Source organism: Neomonachus schauinslandi, chromosome 7, assembly GCF_002201575.2.
Source record: "Neomonachus schauinslandi chromosome 7, ASM220157v2, whole genome shotgun sequence".
NCBI classification, from domain to species: Eukaryota; Metazoa; Chordata; class Mammalia; order Carnivora; family Phocidae; genus Neomonachus; species Neomonachus schauinslandi.
The window spans coordinates 125,934,907-125,952,572 of record NC_058409.1 but is presented as its reverse complement, the minus strand read 5'-3'; the positions used below and the strand labels follow the sequence as shown (position 1 = coordinate 125,952,572).

The 17,666-nt window shown below is 43.9% G+C and overlaps 1 protein-coding gene across 1 annotated transcript in view; it reads left to right on the top strand.

Annotated features, from left to right (window-relative positions):
* PDZD2 (PDZ domain containing 2) overlaps positions 1-17,666 on the top strand; it is a 217,703-nt gene that overhangs the window by 130,837 nt on the left and 69,200 nt on the right. Inside the window, exons 3-5 of the mRNA XM_044917177.1 lie at positions 5,710-5,852; positions 8,779-8,911; positions 15,028-15,183. Coding sequence (XP_044773112.1) covers positions 5,710-5,852; positions 8,779-8,911; positions 15,028-15,183 — 432 coding nt within the window. The remainder of the gene's footprint in view (positions 1-5,709; positions 5,853-8,778; positions 8,912-15,027; positions 15,184-17,666) is intronic.

Below are 17,666 nucleotides of genomic sequence, written 5' to 3'. Positions count from 1 at the left end.
ATCCCTGCTTAACTTTCTGCCTTCATCTCTCACTGCTTTCTTCCTCCCCTGTTTGGGCTGAATTAGCCACAGTTTTTTGCAAAGGACTATGATCAATATCTCCTCTGAGCCTTTGCACATGCTGCTCTTGCTATCCTGTTTCTCCTCTCCTCCCCCATGTAGCTTAGCTTCTTCCGTTTCTGGGGGACGAAACACCATGACACACTCCTCTAGGAGGCTTCTGTGACCCTTCTGCCACATGCCCCATCTTTAGGCGTCTCCTCTTTGGGCTCCTGCAGTGCCCCCTTCTCATCTTCATCAATGCATGAATCCCACATATTCCAATTACCATGTGGCTTGTTGTGTCCCCAGTAGACTTGAACGGCAAGGACCTTACTTGTCTTTGTGTCCTGGCTCACTGCCTTGCACCTGCAGGTGCTCTGGAGGTGTTTATTAATGAAGGCACCCAAGAGCTTCAGGCCTGAGAGATGGGACACCAGGTTCTAGCCCTCGTTCTTCCATCCCCCGTTCTGTGGCCGTCAGGCTGCCATGTTCTTCCTCTGAGCTTCCATCTCCTCACCCGTAAACTGAACATTTTGGTCTGATGACTCAGGAACTTCAACTGTGACATTGATCCCATATCTTTTTATTTCTTACTGATCATTCTAAGTAAGAAGGGATAGGCAAACAGTCTCAGGATCTAAGTTTGCAACTAGAGCCAGACGATTTACTGCAGTAAAATTCTAGTTGGATGATGTTTCTTCTCACATTTGGAGAAAAGATGCTATTGTGAAATATTATTTTTGGTTCCAGCAGAAGATGAGGTCATTTAAATGCTGCCGAGATAGCTCCCTTTAATGTACCACCTCTGTTTTGTAAATAAATCCTTTTTTTTTTTTTTTTTGCGTCCGTGAAGAGATGCATGTGTGAGCATCACACAGTAATTGGCATTTTATAGGAAAGGGTAGCACTTCAACAACATTAATACAAAAGTCCATAGCATCCAATTTTGCATGGTTTGGCTTTTTCTCCACAGGCTGACAGAGTCTCATTGCCCTTTAAGCCAATGTAAAAGGAAGCAAAGGCTTGAGCCATCTGTCTAGACAGGATCTGTTTCAGAACTCAATTGTCTCTACAACTGGATTGGGTGTTCACATGCTAAACATTGGCAAACATGCAGGTTTCCCATCTGGGCGAGCCTCTTAATGTCACTCTCAGTAACTTCTGAAAAACCATAAGATTAACATCCTATATTTGTTAATTCCATGGCATTTATGCAGTATTGTTATGGGCTAGGCACTGTTCTAGTTGCTGGAGAACCTGCTAATAGATGAGAGACATGGTTCTGTCCCATGGCACTTATCACAGATAAGGGGCCACAAGCAATAAACAAGCAAATAACTGAATCTAAATGTTAGATGGTGACAACTGGTACTATAAATGAAATAAAGCAGTAACATGAAAGATGCCTGGGCAGCATCGTGGTGGGGAGTTAGCTGAAATTGGTATCAATGAAGACCTCATTAAAGAGGCAATGTTTGAGCTGAAGCCTGAGTGTCAGGAAAGGCCAGCCCTACAAAATCTGGGGGCAGAATATTTCCAGGGAGGAGCCAGCACATGCAGCTGTCCTAGACAGGAGTGATGGAGTGTTCCAGGGGCAGAGAGACCGAAGCACAGTGAGTGATGGGGAAAGCACAGGGAGGTGATTTGGGAGCATGGGCGGGACTAGATGTAGAGGTTTGTGTAAGCCACCTCAAAGATTTAGACCTCAGTCTGAGTCTAGTAGGGAGCTATTGGAAGGTTTAAGCTGAGTGCATCATGATATATGTTTTTTAAAAGTTCACCCTGGGTGACTCAGTCTTAAGTGGTGAACTCCTGATTTCAGCTCAGATCATGATCATCAGGGTCCTGGGATCAAGCCCCATGTCAGGCTCCATGCTCAGTGGGAAGTCTGCTGGAGGTTTCTCTCTCTCTCCCTCTGCCCCTGCTTACCTTCTCTCTCCCTCTAAAATAAATAAATAAATCTTTAAAAAAAAAAAAAAAGTCCCCCCTAGATGTGTAATGGAGAATAGGAGATTGTAGGGAGCAAAAAATAAAAAGGGAGACCAGATTGGAGGCTATTGTGATAACTCAAGCTAGAGATGCTGGTGGTCTTGACAGTGGTGGTGGCAGGGAGGAGCAGAAGTAGGTGGATGTGGGTGTGTTTTGCAAGTAGAATCTACAGATCTTGCTTATGGTTTGGATATAGGAAATAGAAGGAGGAATCAAAGATAACTTGTGAGCTTTTAGTTTGCATATCCTCTTTAGCTTGAGTAGATGATGGTGCTCTTCCCATGGAGGTGAGAAAGCCAGGAGTGAGAGGGAGGCAGAGTCCTGTTTTGACCATACTGAAGTGTGTATTAGATACCGAAGTGGAATTGTAAGGAGGCAGTTGGAAATATACTTAATATTATTATATTTAAGTTGGCCTGTTGATTTTCTGCCAGTGCCAGCTTTAGCCTCATAAACTTCAGACGCTGATTTTATTTGTACCTGAACACTGCTTTTAGCTGTGGGCAGCTAGATTTAATACTGACAGTTGGACAATTGAGACTGATAACATCTGCCTCTTTCTTCCTGTTTGTGCCTTCCTTTGTGTACCTCTGAACTCCTCATTAGATGATCAAGAAATTCCAGAGCTGGGAAACTTGCATGGACTTCTTTGAACTCCCCCCTTATAGTTCCTACTTTCAATTATGGAGGAAAAAACTCATGTTATTGGATAAAAGTGAAAAAGAAGATCTGCGGGGCACCTGGGTGGCTCAGTCGTTAAGCGTCTGCCTTTGGCTCAGGTCATGGTCCCGGGGTCCTGGGATCGAGCCCCGTGTCGGGCTCCCTGCTCCGCGGGAAGCCTGCTTCTCCCTCTCCCACTCCCCCTGCTTGTGTTCCCTCTCTCGCTGTGTCTCTCTCTGTCAAATAAATAAATAAAATCTTTAAAAAAAAGAAAAAGAAGATCTGCTTCTTGACTAGCATAGTTGGGGGCTGTATTACAGATTGGTCATCCCTGCCCTCTGAAGCTGTTTTTATTAGATATGTGTTTTATTTTGCATTTAACTATTTGTGTGTGTATTAGGCAAGGGTATAAAGGGGGCATGTGAGTGCTCTTAATGAAAATTGTCTTTAGCTCTTTTGTCAAGAGTATATACATTAGGTCATTATTCTTTCCCCGTGATCATAGTTTTGCATGTTTCTTGCCACGAGTTCTATTTCTAAAAGCATTTAAAAATGAGAAAGGACTGTATATCTAGTATTGTCATACCCTCTATGAACCGTACGTAACATGTTCTGTTTAACAAAAAGATGGTAGGATGGGGGGAAATGATGATTCAGCTAGTAATGGGATGAATAGGTTTCTACTAATTTGGGCTAAAGCCAATGGATTTTCTTAGTTCTGGACTCTAATAATGGTCCCTGTTGCTTTGGGGAAAGGATTTCACAGCTCTTCTGTACTGGGAGACGGAGGAGCACTGTCCCATACCGTCAAGACCCTAGTAGCCACGGCATATCTTCCATGGAAAAAACAAGTCAAGCCACCATTATGCTCAAGTTTCTCAGCTACTCTGTTAGGCCCAGGGAGGCAGCCATAGGGTAGGCCCATAGGAGCAAGCCGGGACAACAGCTAATCAGCACATCCCTGAATTTGTTCCCTTTGGGGCTATCCACTAGGCCATAGGGCCTCATGTGTCGAAAGTTGCCATCTTGTCAGTAGCAGTGACTCTCAAGGATGGCTTTTAGGAAATAGTGGAGCTGTGAGAGACTTTGAAGGCCAGGAGGTTATTTCTGAATGGAGAAGAGATAAAGGTGTTCCAGAGGTCAGAGGCAACAAACCAAAAACCATGGAGTCCAAAGTGAAATGATTGGATGATATAGGGATTGTTGACAAGTTCATGAACTACTGCGGTAAGCCAGTGACTTCTGAAGTTACATTTGGCCAGACAGGCATCGTTGGTCTGTGGTCAGCAGATGAAGGAGACCGTTGGCACCACTGCATGTTGCCAGAGCAATGGAGCCCCGCTGAGCAGCGCTGACTCGAGAAAGTATAGGATCCAACAGGTCTCTGTCTGTTAATAATTTCCCCAGACATTCTTACTGCTGCACATCAGTGACTGTTTAACATCTGGTTTTTTTACTATTGCATAAAGTTTCGTTTTAGTTTCTGACAGTATGTATTTGAGATTTTCTGAATACTTCACATTCTTTTTCTTTTGCAAGCAGCTTAAATGGGAAGGTTGCCTATTTCTAGGAGGAGGATGGCTTTGTCCATATTGGACCTTAATGGTTCCATTAGACCTTCATGAGAGATGAGGAAAGGACATGGCTTTTGTTTTATATGTTAAGGAATGCATACCCATAGACCTAGAGATAAAAAGAACTTACAGGAGTGAGCCTAACGTAAGACCCCCAAAGTAAATCACCTTGGAAGGTTTTGCTTTCATTTCTCTGAACACCCAAGTATCTGAAGGAACTCAAACATTTTGCATCAGGCATAAAATAGGGAGTCAAACGGAGAATTAACCAAAGAAGAAAAGCTACCATTAGTCCAGAGGACTTAGAGACATGATTAGTTTTTTTAAAGAATAGATTTTTATAAGGGTTGAAGCATGTTTTAATGTATTTAAAGAGTGTACAGACCAATGTCTATAGAAGCCAATAACAAATTCATCAATTAATTTCCTGTTTTGGTTTCTCCCACCAGAGATCTCATTTTTATGTTCTTAGGAAGTTTGAGATTCAATTCAACATGATAGGGTTTTTTTTAATGATGTATAGTTGACACACAATGTTACATCTGTTTCAGGTGTACAACATAGTGATTGTACAACTACACATTATGCTATGCTCACCACAACTGTAGCTGCCATTTGTCCCCATGCAGCACTGTTACAGTACCACTGGGTATATTACAATATGATGGTTCTACCATATACATGTGCATATATAAGTAATATAAGGTTACCAGTCAACATTTATTATGTCTCTACTAGGTGCCAGAAGCACTGCTGCTTCCGTAAATATCTCATTTAATCCTAATGACAAATCTGAAAGTATTAATAATTATCCCCACTTTAGAGGCAAGGTAACTGAGGGTTTTAGGCATAAGGACTTTCATAAGTACTAAGTGTCAGAACTGGGCTCAAATTAGTTGAAGTCTCCTGGCACCAAGACCTATCTTTGCCTTCCTTTCGTCTTCCTTTATTAATTAGTAGCTGTGTGTAAATAAATGGAACCCAGACACAGCCAGTGTTTATACACACAGTGGTATCCAGGTTTCAGGCAGAAGAAGTTTTCCTTAACAGAATCCTGGTCAGGAAATTGGATAATCACCCTTGCTGTCCAATTATTATAGCCACTCGCCACAGGTAGCTATTTAATTTAATTAAAACTAAATGAAATAAAACATTTATCATCTCAGTTGCCACTACCCACTTTTCAAGCACTCAATAGCCACCTGTGGCTAGTGGCTCCATGTTGGATTATACAAATATAGAACATTTCCATCATCATAGAACGTTCTATTAGACAGGCAGCTAGAGAGTCTGATCCAGCACACAGAGCTTTTTCTTTCTGTGGTCATCTACAATACCTGTTGACAACTGATGACTATTTGGCTTGACCTACAGCTCCACTCTCCTGGGTCAATGCCATGTGTCTGTCCATATACTTCATAGTGTGCTCACTTTTTCTTCCAAGGAGGAAGTTGGCCGGATATGGAAGATGGAGCTGCTTAAAGAATCGGATGGGCTGGGAATTCAGGTTAGTGGAGGCCGAGGATCAAAGCGCTCACCTCACGCTATCGTTGTCACTCAAGTGAAGGAAGGAGGTGCCGCTCACAGGTGACTAGATAACTCTCCCTTCTTCTCTGCCTCCTTATCCTCTCCCTTCCCTTCCTCCGGGTGTAGGACTCTTCCATTTGGTCAAAGCCCTGGTAATTGCAGTTCATAAAGATGATGCTGGAGCATGGGAGAAAATCAGACATGAGCAGTTTCAATTAAACACACCTCTGGGCACAGGAAGTGGCTAATTGCTGGAGATGGTACAGGCTCCTCCGAATCAGAAGAGATCAGATTTCTTTCTAGTCTGTTTTGAGTTTCAAGTGATTGTTACTTATCCTAACTTTTAGGATACTGGTAACATGTGGTTACCTATTGAGACTATGCTATGCAACAGAATGCCACATTCCTGACATCTTAACCCCCATAAGATTGTGGCAAATGACTTGGGAAAGCAATTGATTTTAAATGCGACCACAGTTCATGTGCTGTGTCAGTTCTGTCAGGTTTCAACACACACATACATGTGTCATGTAAATGCCAAGGGGAAAAAAGGAAATGGGAATTTTTCTCCTTGTGGCCTGAACAATTCATACTTCAAAACTTGTTTTTTAATCTGAACTATTGTCTTAAGTAGGAAGAAGGACAGTGCTTAGGCAGAGCATGTACAAAGAAATCCATTTGGAGTTACAAGGATGTAACTATACCAAAATAGACAGCATGCTTTTGCTTTGCTAGCTGATTGCTTCCGTGTATATAGGGCGTCTACTATTGACAAGGCATGCTGGGGTGTGTGCACGTGTTATGTGCCCACACATGTACAGTAGGTGTATAAAGGTAGAGTTTCACGGATGAGGGAGGTAAATCTAGTTGGGAATTTGGTGTTCAGTCCAGGTACCCGGTTATAAGGGGGATAGGCAAACCAGAGTGGTGTGGCCTGCCCTAGACCGAGAGGGCTTTGAAAACTCTATCTCATGAAGTGGAGTTGAAGGAGTCGGAGGTAAAGATTGGAAGACTAAGGAGAGGACAAGGGTAGAAACTATCATGTGTCATGTCCCAGTTCTAGTCTCATGACTCAGAGTAAGATGCTAACAACTAGAGATAGGAATAACTGCACTTGTCAGTTATCTGGGCAGCAGTCATTATGGAAGGATTAAGACCTTAGTTTTTATCCAGAAGAGCATCACTAAATTTCCCACATGAGGTATGCTTTGAGGAACTCCCATCAGATAGCCATTTCCCCATTAATCCTAGGTCTTAGGTTCTAGCATGTCTTTGTAAAGTTGGCAATTAGGAAATTCCTGTGCCCAGAGATAAACTTATATAGAACTGTTCTTGTCTGTTTTCTATGTGAGCTGTTTCTAGTAGGTTTCGCCATTTTCTCTTCCCCCTTAGCCTGGAGTTGTGTGCATGTCTCTCTCTGCTTCTGGAGTATATAATTCACATGTGGGGCATTCTAGTTAATAACAGGAGCTGAGACAAATGGAATTGAAGAGGGAAATAAGAAAAGGGATGGGGGTAGGGATGGTCTTGAATAAATTCAAGGACATTGGTCAGAACTTAGTGTTCTTTTTTACTCCTGAATCCCTCTCTTTCTCGATGGCCCACCCACACACCTCCTTGAGGTTCTCTGTGGGCTTCCTATTCCCCTTCTCTTTCCAGTCCAAGCAACTAGAAGGGTTCTTAGCATTTCTCTGATTTAGGGATTTTTGAAGGACAGAAATCAGAGGCTGTCACAAGTCTCTGGTACCTCCTGTCTTCTGTGAAAGCCTAAATTCATGGAGAAGATGATGATGCATGCCCTAGACGACTGAGAGAAAAACCAGTGAGAGAGGGAAGGATGGAGAGAAGCTGGTTGATTTGCTGAAAGAAGGCAAGGTGGGAAGAGTCGACATGTTGGAGAGAAAGTTGGGTAAATCTAGGAATATTGGGGACAGGCACAGTCTGTCCTTGGGTATTGATGGAAAGTCTTCAGAGGGGATGGTGGAACCCTAGGCTTAGGGACCATCCCCCTCACCAGATTTCCTATCCCATATTTAGCAATAGCGATGAAAAACCTCTGGCTCCTTTGGGATAATGGAAGACCAGACCACTGGAGGTTCAAGTGGAACCCACAGGACTGTTGATCCGTCATGATTGAAGGCACCTGCACAATGCTCTGGCACAGTGTGCCACCCCAGCCCTTGACCCACCCTAGGGCACGCAGCCCCAGCCCAGTGGGAAGGAAGCTCTAAGTCAGCTGTAATTTACTTTAGAGGAAATAAAGAAACAGAATACATTTGTAGACCAGGTCTGATACCTGCAATAGCAGTAAACTGGTCAGACTGTTTGATTTTTGTATTCCATCCTCCTGATGAAGCGTGGCTGTAGGATGGAAATGGTGCTGAGAGACTTTATCCTCAAGGTCCTGTAACTCTGCATGTGTGTTGGGAGTGCGGGGTGGGGGGCCACATGCACATGCAGTGAAGTGTCCCAGGTGCTACAGAGGAAATATGGCCAGGGCCTTGTCACCTGGAAAGAGAGAGGACAGCAGGTTAGAGAAGGCTTTCTGCTGAGCTTGTGATACCTTTGTTTGGGGTGCTTAGCTCAGTGACGCAGCTGACAACTCAGTTGTGAGGACCGGATGGCATTAGGATTAAAAACAGAATGACTCGACTTTCCAAAAACCTTGGGGTCTCAGTTCCTCTATCATTGTCTCCCCCTGGATGGGAAGCATTTCATTAAGGTTGATGCAGGATATGGTGGTGAATTAAGAACTTGCTTGCTACCAGGTGACCATGTGAAATCATGGAGCTTCCCTAAGTGGGCATCAGGACCCAGCCAGACCAAAGGAAAAATCCCAACCCAAACTGTCGCTGGCCATCTCTACTTTTTCCTTAGCCTGATTTTAACCGTCCCTCCTGTGACCTTCCCCAGCTCCAGGAAAATGTCCCTTCTCAAGCCCAGAATATCTTGACAAGGGATTTTTTTCCCGTCTCCATTTCCTCAGGGATGGCAGGCTGTCCTTAGGAGATGAGCTGCTGGTAATCAATGGTCACTTACTGGTGGGGCTCTCCCATGAGGAAGCTGTGGCCATTCTCCGCTCCGCCACTGGAATGGTTCAGCTGGTGGTAGCCAGCAAGGTAGGTAGTTTTTGTTTTTTGTTTTTAATATTTTTAATGATGGTGGTAAATTTGGATTTGAGCCCTCCCTGTGCCACATACAAACACACACACTTGCATGTTTACTGGGGCCATTTAAATGGCCGTGATTCTACAGGGCAAGCCCACGAGGGTGGCCTTTATCTGAAATATTTAGTTGATGGAAAAGCAGTAATAGGACTAAGGAAGGGGGAGGAATGGTCGGGTGGACAGAAGGACAAGGTAGAGAGAGTAGCACCTCTCCCAGGGAGAAACCGAAGAGGAGACATGGCTGTCCACTGGAAGGCAGGGAGGAAGGAGAGGTGTGGAGCTGCCCCTCTCCCAGGTCCCGAAGGAAGAAAGGTTCAGGGTTAGCCACGGGCAGGCGACAGGCCCTGGTTCTGACTCGTGGCCTCACAGAGTGTTGGCACTGCAGGAAGCCCTATGAATCCTGTTTGTGCAGCCACCCTTTCCCCCTTTCTCCTCAGTTTTCTGGATGAGACAGTGAGGCCGAGCTCCTGTGGCTGGCTTGCATCTCACAGAGGCCTAGATGCTGTCTGCAGCACCAGGACCCTGGCTTTGATGCACAGCATGTCCGTCCCCTCCCTCTGGCTGTCCCCTCTTTGTCACAAGGGCTCAGGCTGGTGCTTCTTGTGCCCCCATCCCTGGAGTGTGTTAAAACAATGCCGATGTCCTGGGCCCCCAGCATCCACTTTGTCCCCTGGTGTCACCAGCCTTAGCGCCCTGGATAAAGGCTGCAAGGCCTCCACAGCAGTGTGACCAGAAAGAGGACCCGAGCCCTCTTGCTTCTGCTCCCTGCTCCCATCTGCTGTTGATAAGACAGGAAAACGCCCACAGGACTTGGCAGCTAGTGCAGGGGAGCCACTGGGCTTCATTTCACTCATGGAAGCAGTGATGGGAAGCCACCCCAGCCCTCAACCCTTCGCAGCAATACACTCTTGCCAGTAGGACTAATTCTGTCCTCATTATTCCTATTGTTTTTTTGAACCTAACATCCACAGGTTTTTCTGTATTTTCCCTCTTAGATGACAAGGTGTATTGCCTATATTTGTAGTATTTAATAATTAGAATATTTTGAACTATCTGGAAAATCTGTTTTCCTTCTTTTACACCTCTCACCCCAGTCCCTTAACCCAGACTCTCAGGCTTCCAACAAGAACGCAGAGCCTTGGCACAGACTTGGGAAGAAGGGTTGGCATTGAGGCCCTGGAGGCAGGGGTTGAGACAGTCTCCAATCACAGGCTCCCTCCTCCCCTCCCAGAGATACCACAGGGCGCCCTGGTGTCTCCTCACTAGGGACAGGAAGGAGAGCAGAGCAGGGATGTTCCCTCTCAGTCTGTTGAATTCCACAAGAGGGAAATGCTGCAAGGGAAGGACAAGCAAGTTCCCTTTCAGCCAAAGGTGATGGGGTTTGAAAAGCACCATCAGGTCTTAAACACTCACACACATGAGTGCTTTGTTTGCACAGCCCACCTCCCCACAGTCTGTGGCTCAAGAATGTGGGGGTTCCTGCATAAGCATACCATGGGGCCACCAAACCTTTATTTCTATGCTGACTTCTTTCTTCTGCTAGTTCAGGAAATGGGGAAGAGAAAACATTTTCTAGGTCAATCTGTTATCCACAAATACATGGACACAAAGAAATCATAAAATAAAAACAAGAAAGGTCTGTCCATTCATCACTTGCTTACACCATACATAAAAATAAATTCAAAAATGGTTGAAAAACCTTAATGTAAGACAGGAAACCATCAAAATCCTAGAGGAGAACACAGGCAGCAACCTCTTTTACCTCAGCCATAGCAACTTCTTTCTAGACACGACACCACAGGCAAGGAAAACAAAAGCAAAATGAACTATTGGAATTTCATCGAGATAAAACTCTTCTGTACAGCAAAGGAAACAACAAAACTAAAAGGTAGCCTACAGAATTGGAGAAGATATTTGCAAATGACATATCTGATAAAGGTTTAGTGTCCAAAATCTACAAAGAACTTCTCAAATTCAACACCCAAAAAAAAGAAACAACCCAGTTAAGAAATGGGCAGAAGACATGAATAGACACTTTTCCAAAGAAGACATCCAGATAGCTAACAGACACATGAAAAGATGCTCAACATCACTCATCATCGGGGAAATACAAGTCAAAACCACAATGAGATACCACCTCACACCTGTCAGGATGGCTAAAATTAACAACACAGGAAACAACAGATGTTGGCAAGGATGCAGAGAAAGGAGAACTTTTCTTATACTCTTGGTGGGAACGCAAACTGGTGTAGCCACACTGGAGAAAAATATGGAGGCTCCTCAAAATGTTAAAAATAGAACTAACCTACAATCCAGCAATTGCCCTACTAGGTATTTACCCAAAGGATACAAAAATACAGATTCGAAGGGTTACATGCACCCCAATGTTTATAGCAGCATTTTCAACAATAGCTAAACCAAGGAGAGAGCCCAAATGTCCATCAACTGATGAATAGATAAAGAAAATGTGGTGTGTGTATACACACACACACACACACACCCACACACACACACGGGAGTATTACTCAGCCATCAAAAAGAATGAAATCTTGCCATTTGCAACAACATGGATAGAGCTAGAATGTATTATGCTAGGTGAAAAAAGTCAGTCAGAGGAAGACAAATACCATATGATCTCATTCATATGTGGAATTTAAGAAAGAAAATAGATGAACATATGGGAAAGAGGAAAAGAAAAAAAGGAGAGAGGAAACAAGCCATAAAATACTCAACAGTAGAGAACAAACTGAGGGTTGACTGAGGGAGGTGGGTGGGGGATGGGTTAGATGGGTGATGGACATTAAGGAGGGCACTTGTTGTGATGAGCACTGGGTGTTTTGTGTTAGTGATGAATCACTGCATTCCACTCCAGAAACCAATATTGCACTGTAATATTATACTACTTAAATTTAAATAATAAAAAGTCCACTTATGGGTAAGCATAATTAAGGAGCATACAAGGGGGTTTTGAAAGCTGGTTTCCTGGATGATGCCTGATCTGTGGTCTCACTCACTGACTCAAAGAAAGGACGCTAACATGTATCAGGTACACAGTGGGTGCCAGGTGCTTTTTCCCTATGATCTCATTTAATTCTTGAGATCCCGTGAGAGAGGTATTAGTTCTTTTAATTCAAAAGATGACGTTAAAATCTAAGTGGTTAGATAATTTACCCAGAGGTCACACAAGCAGTGGGGGGCAGAAACAGATTTCATTGTGGGTCCATAAGACTTCAGTTTCATGCTTCTTCCTGTACACCAAGCTGCTCCTTAGTCAAATAAGATATAAAGGACACGGAGCCAATGGCATTAAAGAAAGGTAATGTGTTCCTGCCAGAGGCTTTGACTTTAGGCCACTCACTGGGTCTTTGTAGGGCATCTGGAGCCCTGGAATGGGTGTTCCAGCTCTCAATCTATTGCTCTTGGCCATCTGTACTGAAGGGCCTAAAGATGACCCAGCCCGCGGAGGAGTGATACCTCTCATTTCCTCCCATAGACTCCGTTTACAACTAGGCAATACGTTGCTATAGCAGCTGCCCACTGTTTGTTCCTAAACTTAATCTCCACCCTCCAAGATACTCATCCACCTTGGAGAGAAAAAGTCCGTCTTTCCACACCTCTTGGCATCTGTGCCTCTTCGTTATCCAACAAGAGCAAGCAATCCAGAGTCTTTGTTTTGTCTTTACATTCGAAGAGAAGGAGGGGGAAAAAAAAGAGCTTTTGATTTGCTGAATAAAAAAAATAATAAAAATGTAAATTATTGCTGTAGAAAATAGTCACTTTGTCACCAAACTTTAGGGCATTGTTTTGAAAATATAACCGTTACTTTCTTCGGGACAGGCTGTCTCATGCGCTCCATACAAATATGTTGTTTGCTTATACACACAAGCTTAGAAAGTTTTTGTCAAATGAATGAAATCAGAATATCCCAGCGTGTTTTGATATTCCAGGAAGCATATGCATATCAATACAGATTTTTCTCTCTCTCTCGAGCACTCTCAGTTTTTATTAACAAGTAATATGCATTTATTATGTCTAATGTAGAAAAGCTAGAAGAAAAGGAAGATAACATTTTCATAACACCGCCGATAGTTCTATCCATTACCTGGTCTGTCCTTCCAGGTGTGTTTTTTTAACAGACTCAAACACAAGGGGACAGAGTGCCCCTGGAGGCAGAGTCCCCTGAACATCGGAGCCAGCACAGCCCTTTAAAAGCTGTGTTGTCTTTTTTTTTTTTTAAAGCTGTGTGTCTTGAACAAGTTGTTGCATTTTTTTAAACCTCCGTTTCCTCACCTGGACAGTGAGAATCTGTAAGTACTTCACGGAATGTCCAGAAGATTAAATGACCTATAAAGAGCCCAAACACTGCAGCTGGTTGCAAGAAGCACTTGGAGAAATGTTTGCCTTTATGGTTATCACATATTACTACATCCAGTTTATTGTTACGGCCATTATTAAAATGATAATACTGTTTCTGACCTGCTTTTTCACTAAGTAGCATGCAGTAAGAATCTTTCCGCATCAGAAAGTGCATTTCTGTAGCATCACTGTTGATGACCATGGAGTCTTCTATCCTGTGGCTGTTGTACCATTTACTCACCAGTTGGGACATTCATCTTTTTAAAAAACTCTTTTCCATTAATGGTCTAACAGAATTGACCTCCCAGAAGAGAGCTAAACTCACTTTTTGCTTCATAGCTTTTTCCTTCCCTGAGGTAAGGTCTAACTATATAGCATTCACAATTACTGACCTGACATGAATGGGCTGAGGGTGTCTCCACGGTGCGACACACGTCAAACTAGCAACAAACATCACTAGTAACACCCCTTGTTTAAGATGGGTGTCTTCTCTTGTTCTCCTTTCTGTCAAGACCCGAGGAATATGGTGATCAAAGCTTTCCACGGGCTTCCTTCCTTGTAGAAATGGCTGGTGTGGGAGAAGGGAGGACACATTTCTCTCTTTTCTGGCATCAGATCAGCCGCAGCCCTGGTCCCTGGCCTCCTGGGCTGTGGTGCCTCCCCGGAGAATTCTCAGTGGCTACGTGGGCCACCTCTGCATGTGGGATTGTCACGTGGCCTCGGTGACCTCGCCTGCCTCCCACTGACCCCTGTGGCCTTGTCTGTGCGTAGGAAGGAAGGGCTATGGTGGAGCCCTCTTTATAGTCTGATCTTAATGGAGTCTGATTCCGTGTATTTTGTTGACCTTTAAAAATTATTCAAGGGCTGCTTTCTTTGAAGAGACCGTATCAGTCTCCGCTTTGGCGTCATGATTCAATCAACAGCCTAATCTCTCTCTAACGAACACAGGCTAGTGAGATGAGCCATGAGGGGAGGAACACATGGATATTAGAGCTCCGTCCTGGGCCTGGAGACACGTCGGAGAGTAGAAATGGCATCAGGTTGAGGAACGCTCAGATAAGCAGGAGAGGTAGATGGTATGGTCAGACGTACATGCGAGGTGATGAAAGAAAGAGGAAAGGACATTCGAGAAGAAGGGAAAGGCGAACGGGATGCCTCCTGAGATGATCCAGGAGGGCTTGCAGGAGAGGGTGCTCAGGCTGAGCTGGGAAGCTGAGCTCACTGGGCAGAGGGAGCTGCTGGTAGAAAAGGGAGCAGGATAGGGGAGAGCCTGGCGTGTTGGAAGGTCAGTATGGCCGGAACGGAAGGTGTGGGTTGGAGGGGAGAATGGAGGGAGGTGGTTTGGAGCGCTGGCAGAGACCACAGCTCTAAGATGTTGGCCTGCCTATGAGGGCACTTAAACTACCCTGAACACAAGCAGGAGAGAGTATCAAAGGATCTAAAGTTCAGGGAATTTGGATTGCCTGTAGAAATATCTAAGAAACACAGATTTTTCAGGAAAAAAAATTGATTTGGGTTTAAATTGGGTCTACAGCCCTGACATGTGATGTAACCTCGCCATCCTGGAAATGTGGAACATACATTCCCATCTGGTCTTTGGGTTCAGAGCACTTGACTACTCCCAGCTGACTCTGCTGGGTTTTCCTTGACCTTGACCCAGAACTGCTTGGTGCTGTAGGGTAACTCATGACTCTTTAATTGTGTCCCCATAGGAAAACTCTGCCGAGGACCTCCTGAGATTAACATCTAAGAGTTTGCCTGATCTGACCAGTTCAGTAGAGGACGTGTCCTCTTGGACCGACAACGAAGACCAGGAGCCAGACGGGGAAGAAGACGAAGGACACAGCTCGTCTTCTGTCCGGGGAACAGTAAGTGCACCTCCGTTTCCCCAGCTGCTCCACTGGAACAATGTTTCCCTGAAGATGTTGATAGCAGGATCAGAGATGATAGCTTAAGACAGTAGGATAGAGACCAAATGGAAGCGGACCACAGGGCGTTTTTTTAATTTTAATTTTTATTTTTTTAATTTATTTTTTTATTTTTTGGTCAGGATCTTCCAAACAAATCTGTGAGGGTAGTGATTTTCATTTGAGAAAAAACATTGAAACTGGAAATGAGATGAGAGAGCAACGGTGTAGTAAGTTCAGTGTGTATATCAAGTTCTAGGACACTTAGTAATTCATATATACACAAGGATTTTATTGCTATTTTTTGACGTAGTGTTTGAAAACGATTGGTTGTGCATTTAAACTTAGACGGAGAGATTCTGATCGAGAGTGGAATGTTACAATAACATAAAGCCCATTCAGGCACAGTGGTGTGGATGTGTCTTTCGGTTTTAAGGAAACTAGGATTCTCGCCGGGCTCGTGGCTATTTTCACACCCTCGTGGTCAGCTCTCACGTGCTGCCTGGCATGCGGAGTCAGGAGGGCTTTTGGTTAACTGGGGTTGCAGTGTGGCTCCTTGTTTCCTCTTTGGATCCCAGATCTGACAGATGTGGCATTTTTAGTGTAAACTCTTGTTAGCGCTTCTTCCCCATCCAAACAGCCATGGGGAGGGTGCCCCCTTTCTGCCATTGGAGCCTCTAACTCTTTCCCACCAGCACTAAACCCAGGCAGCATGGGTAAGCATTGGACAATTCGTTGTGCTTATAATTAGGCCTCAGAAGACCAAAAATGCATGTTTTGTTACATTTACGCAATATGCTATTTTAGTTTAAGGAAGAAAAAGTTGCTTTTCTCCTTTCTTTTCGATCACTGGAGATTCAGGGCTACTCAGTATGGTTGTGTGGGTGTGGATTGCACAGTGTGCTACCTTGAAGGAAGCACCGTTTGCATGATAAAAATCATAGGCTTTTATATTTATTAGGACAATTTTCTAAAAGATGGCAGCAAAGAGTTTTGCTCTAACAAATTCAATAAATTAGGACAATTTTCCAGTCAAGGAAGGAAAGCATCTTAAAGAAGAGATGCCTTTTTGTAATTTGCCTGCAGGCATTGTATAGGCCCACTGTTGATTTGGAAACATTTTTCCAGCTGCTTCTCCTTCCGAAAAGGAGAACTTTCTCGGAATACTAACCTGTGAAGCAAGTAAACCAGAGCTGAATGAATGAGGTTAAGGTGAACAGCTTAAAAACAACTGTGTAATTATTTCCATCTCTTGTATTTTGATACCATTCGGTAGCTGCCCTTATTTTTATGTTTAGTAAAGGCAGAGACAAAGCTAATTTTCGTGGCCTACACTGCTTCTCTGAGTCCTGCTTACTTCTCGAACCTTACTTTTCACTGAGTTCATCATTACTCCTAAGCAATCACCACACCACCCTTCCTGTAGTCCCTCAAGATGACTGCATCTTTTTCTGCCACAGGACCTTTGCAAATGCTATTCTCTCTCTCTCTCTCTCTCTCTGGAATCCTCTTCCTGAATAAGATAACTCCTATTCATCTTTGGGATGCCATAGTGTTACTGCCTCAGAGAAACTTTTCCTGAATACACCCACGTATATTAAATCTCTTAGACCTCATAGCATGACTCTGTGGCTCTCCTGTGAACCGCTTGTCACATTTGAATGTGTGATTATTTCATTAAGATCTGTTTCCCCCATCCAACTCTACACTCCATGAGGTAACGTGATGACTGGATTGGGTTCCCAATGAATTCCTAGAGTTTAGCCACTACATCTGGTGCTGAGTTATAAATAACAAAATGAATTTTAAAACAAACAACAGAATAAGCATTCATTGAATGCTAATGAAAATGACACCCAAATCTAACTGGATTTATCCACCATAAAAATTATGGTTACTCCAAGGCCCACAACTGACCACAGCATGGCAGCCTCAGAGGGCCTTTGGATAACTATCCACATTCTAGCTCCCTTAGCCTACAGGGGTGGTCCTTGAATAAGCCTTGAACAGGCCTGTGTATCTAGTGTCTCCTCCCTGCCACCTCTTTGCAGATGACTTATCCGATAAAGGGTTAGTGTCCAGAATATTTAATGAACTTACACAACTCAACACCAAAACCACAAATAATCTAATTTTAAAATGGGCAGAAGACATGAACTGACATTTCTCCAAAGAAGACATCCAGGTGGCCAACAGATACATGAAAGATGCTCAACATCACTCATCATCAGGGAAATACAAATCAAAACCACAATGAGGTATCACCTCACACCTGTCAGAATGGCTGAAATCAACAACACAAGAAACAACAAGTGTTGGTGAGGATGTGGGGAAAAAGGAACCCTCGTGCACTGTTAGAGGGAATGCAAACTGGTGCAGCCACTCTGGAAAACAATATAGCTGTTCCTCAAAAGGTTAAAAATAGAGCTACCATATAATCCATA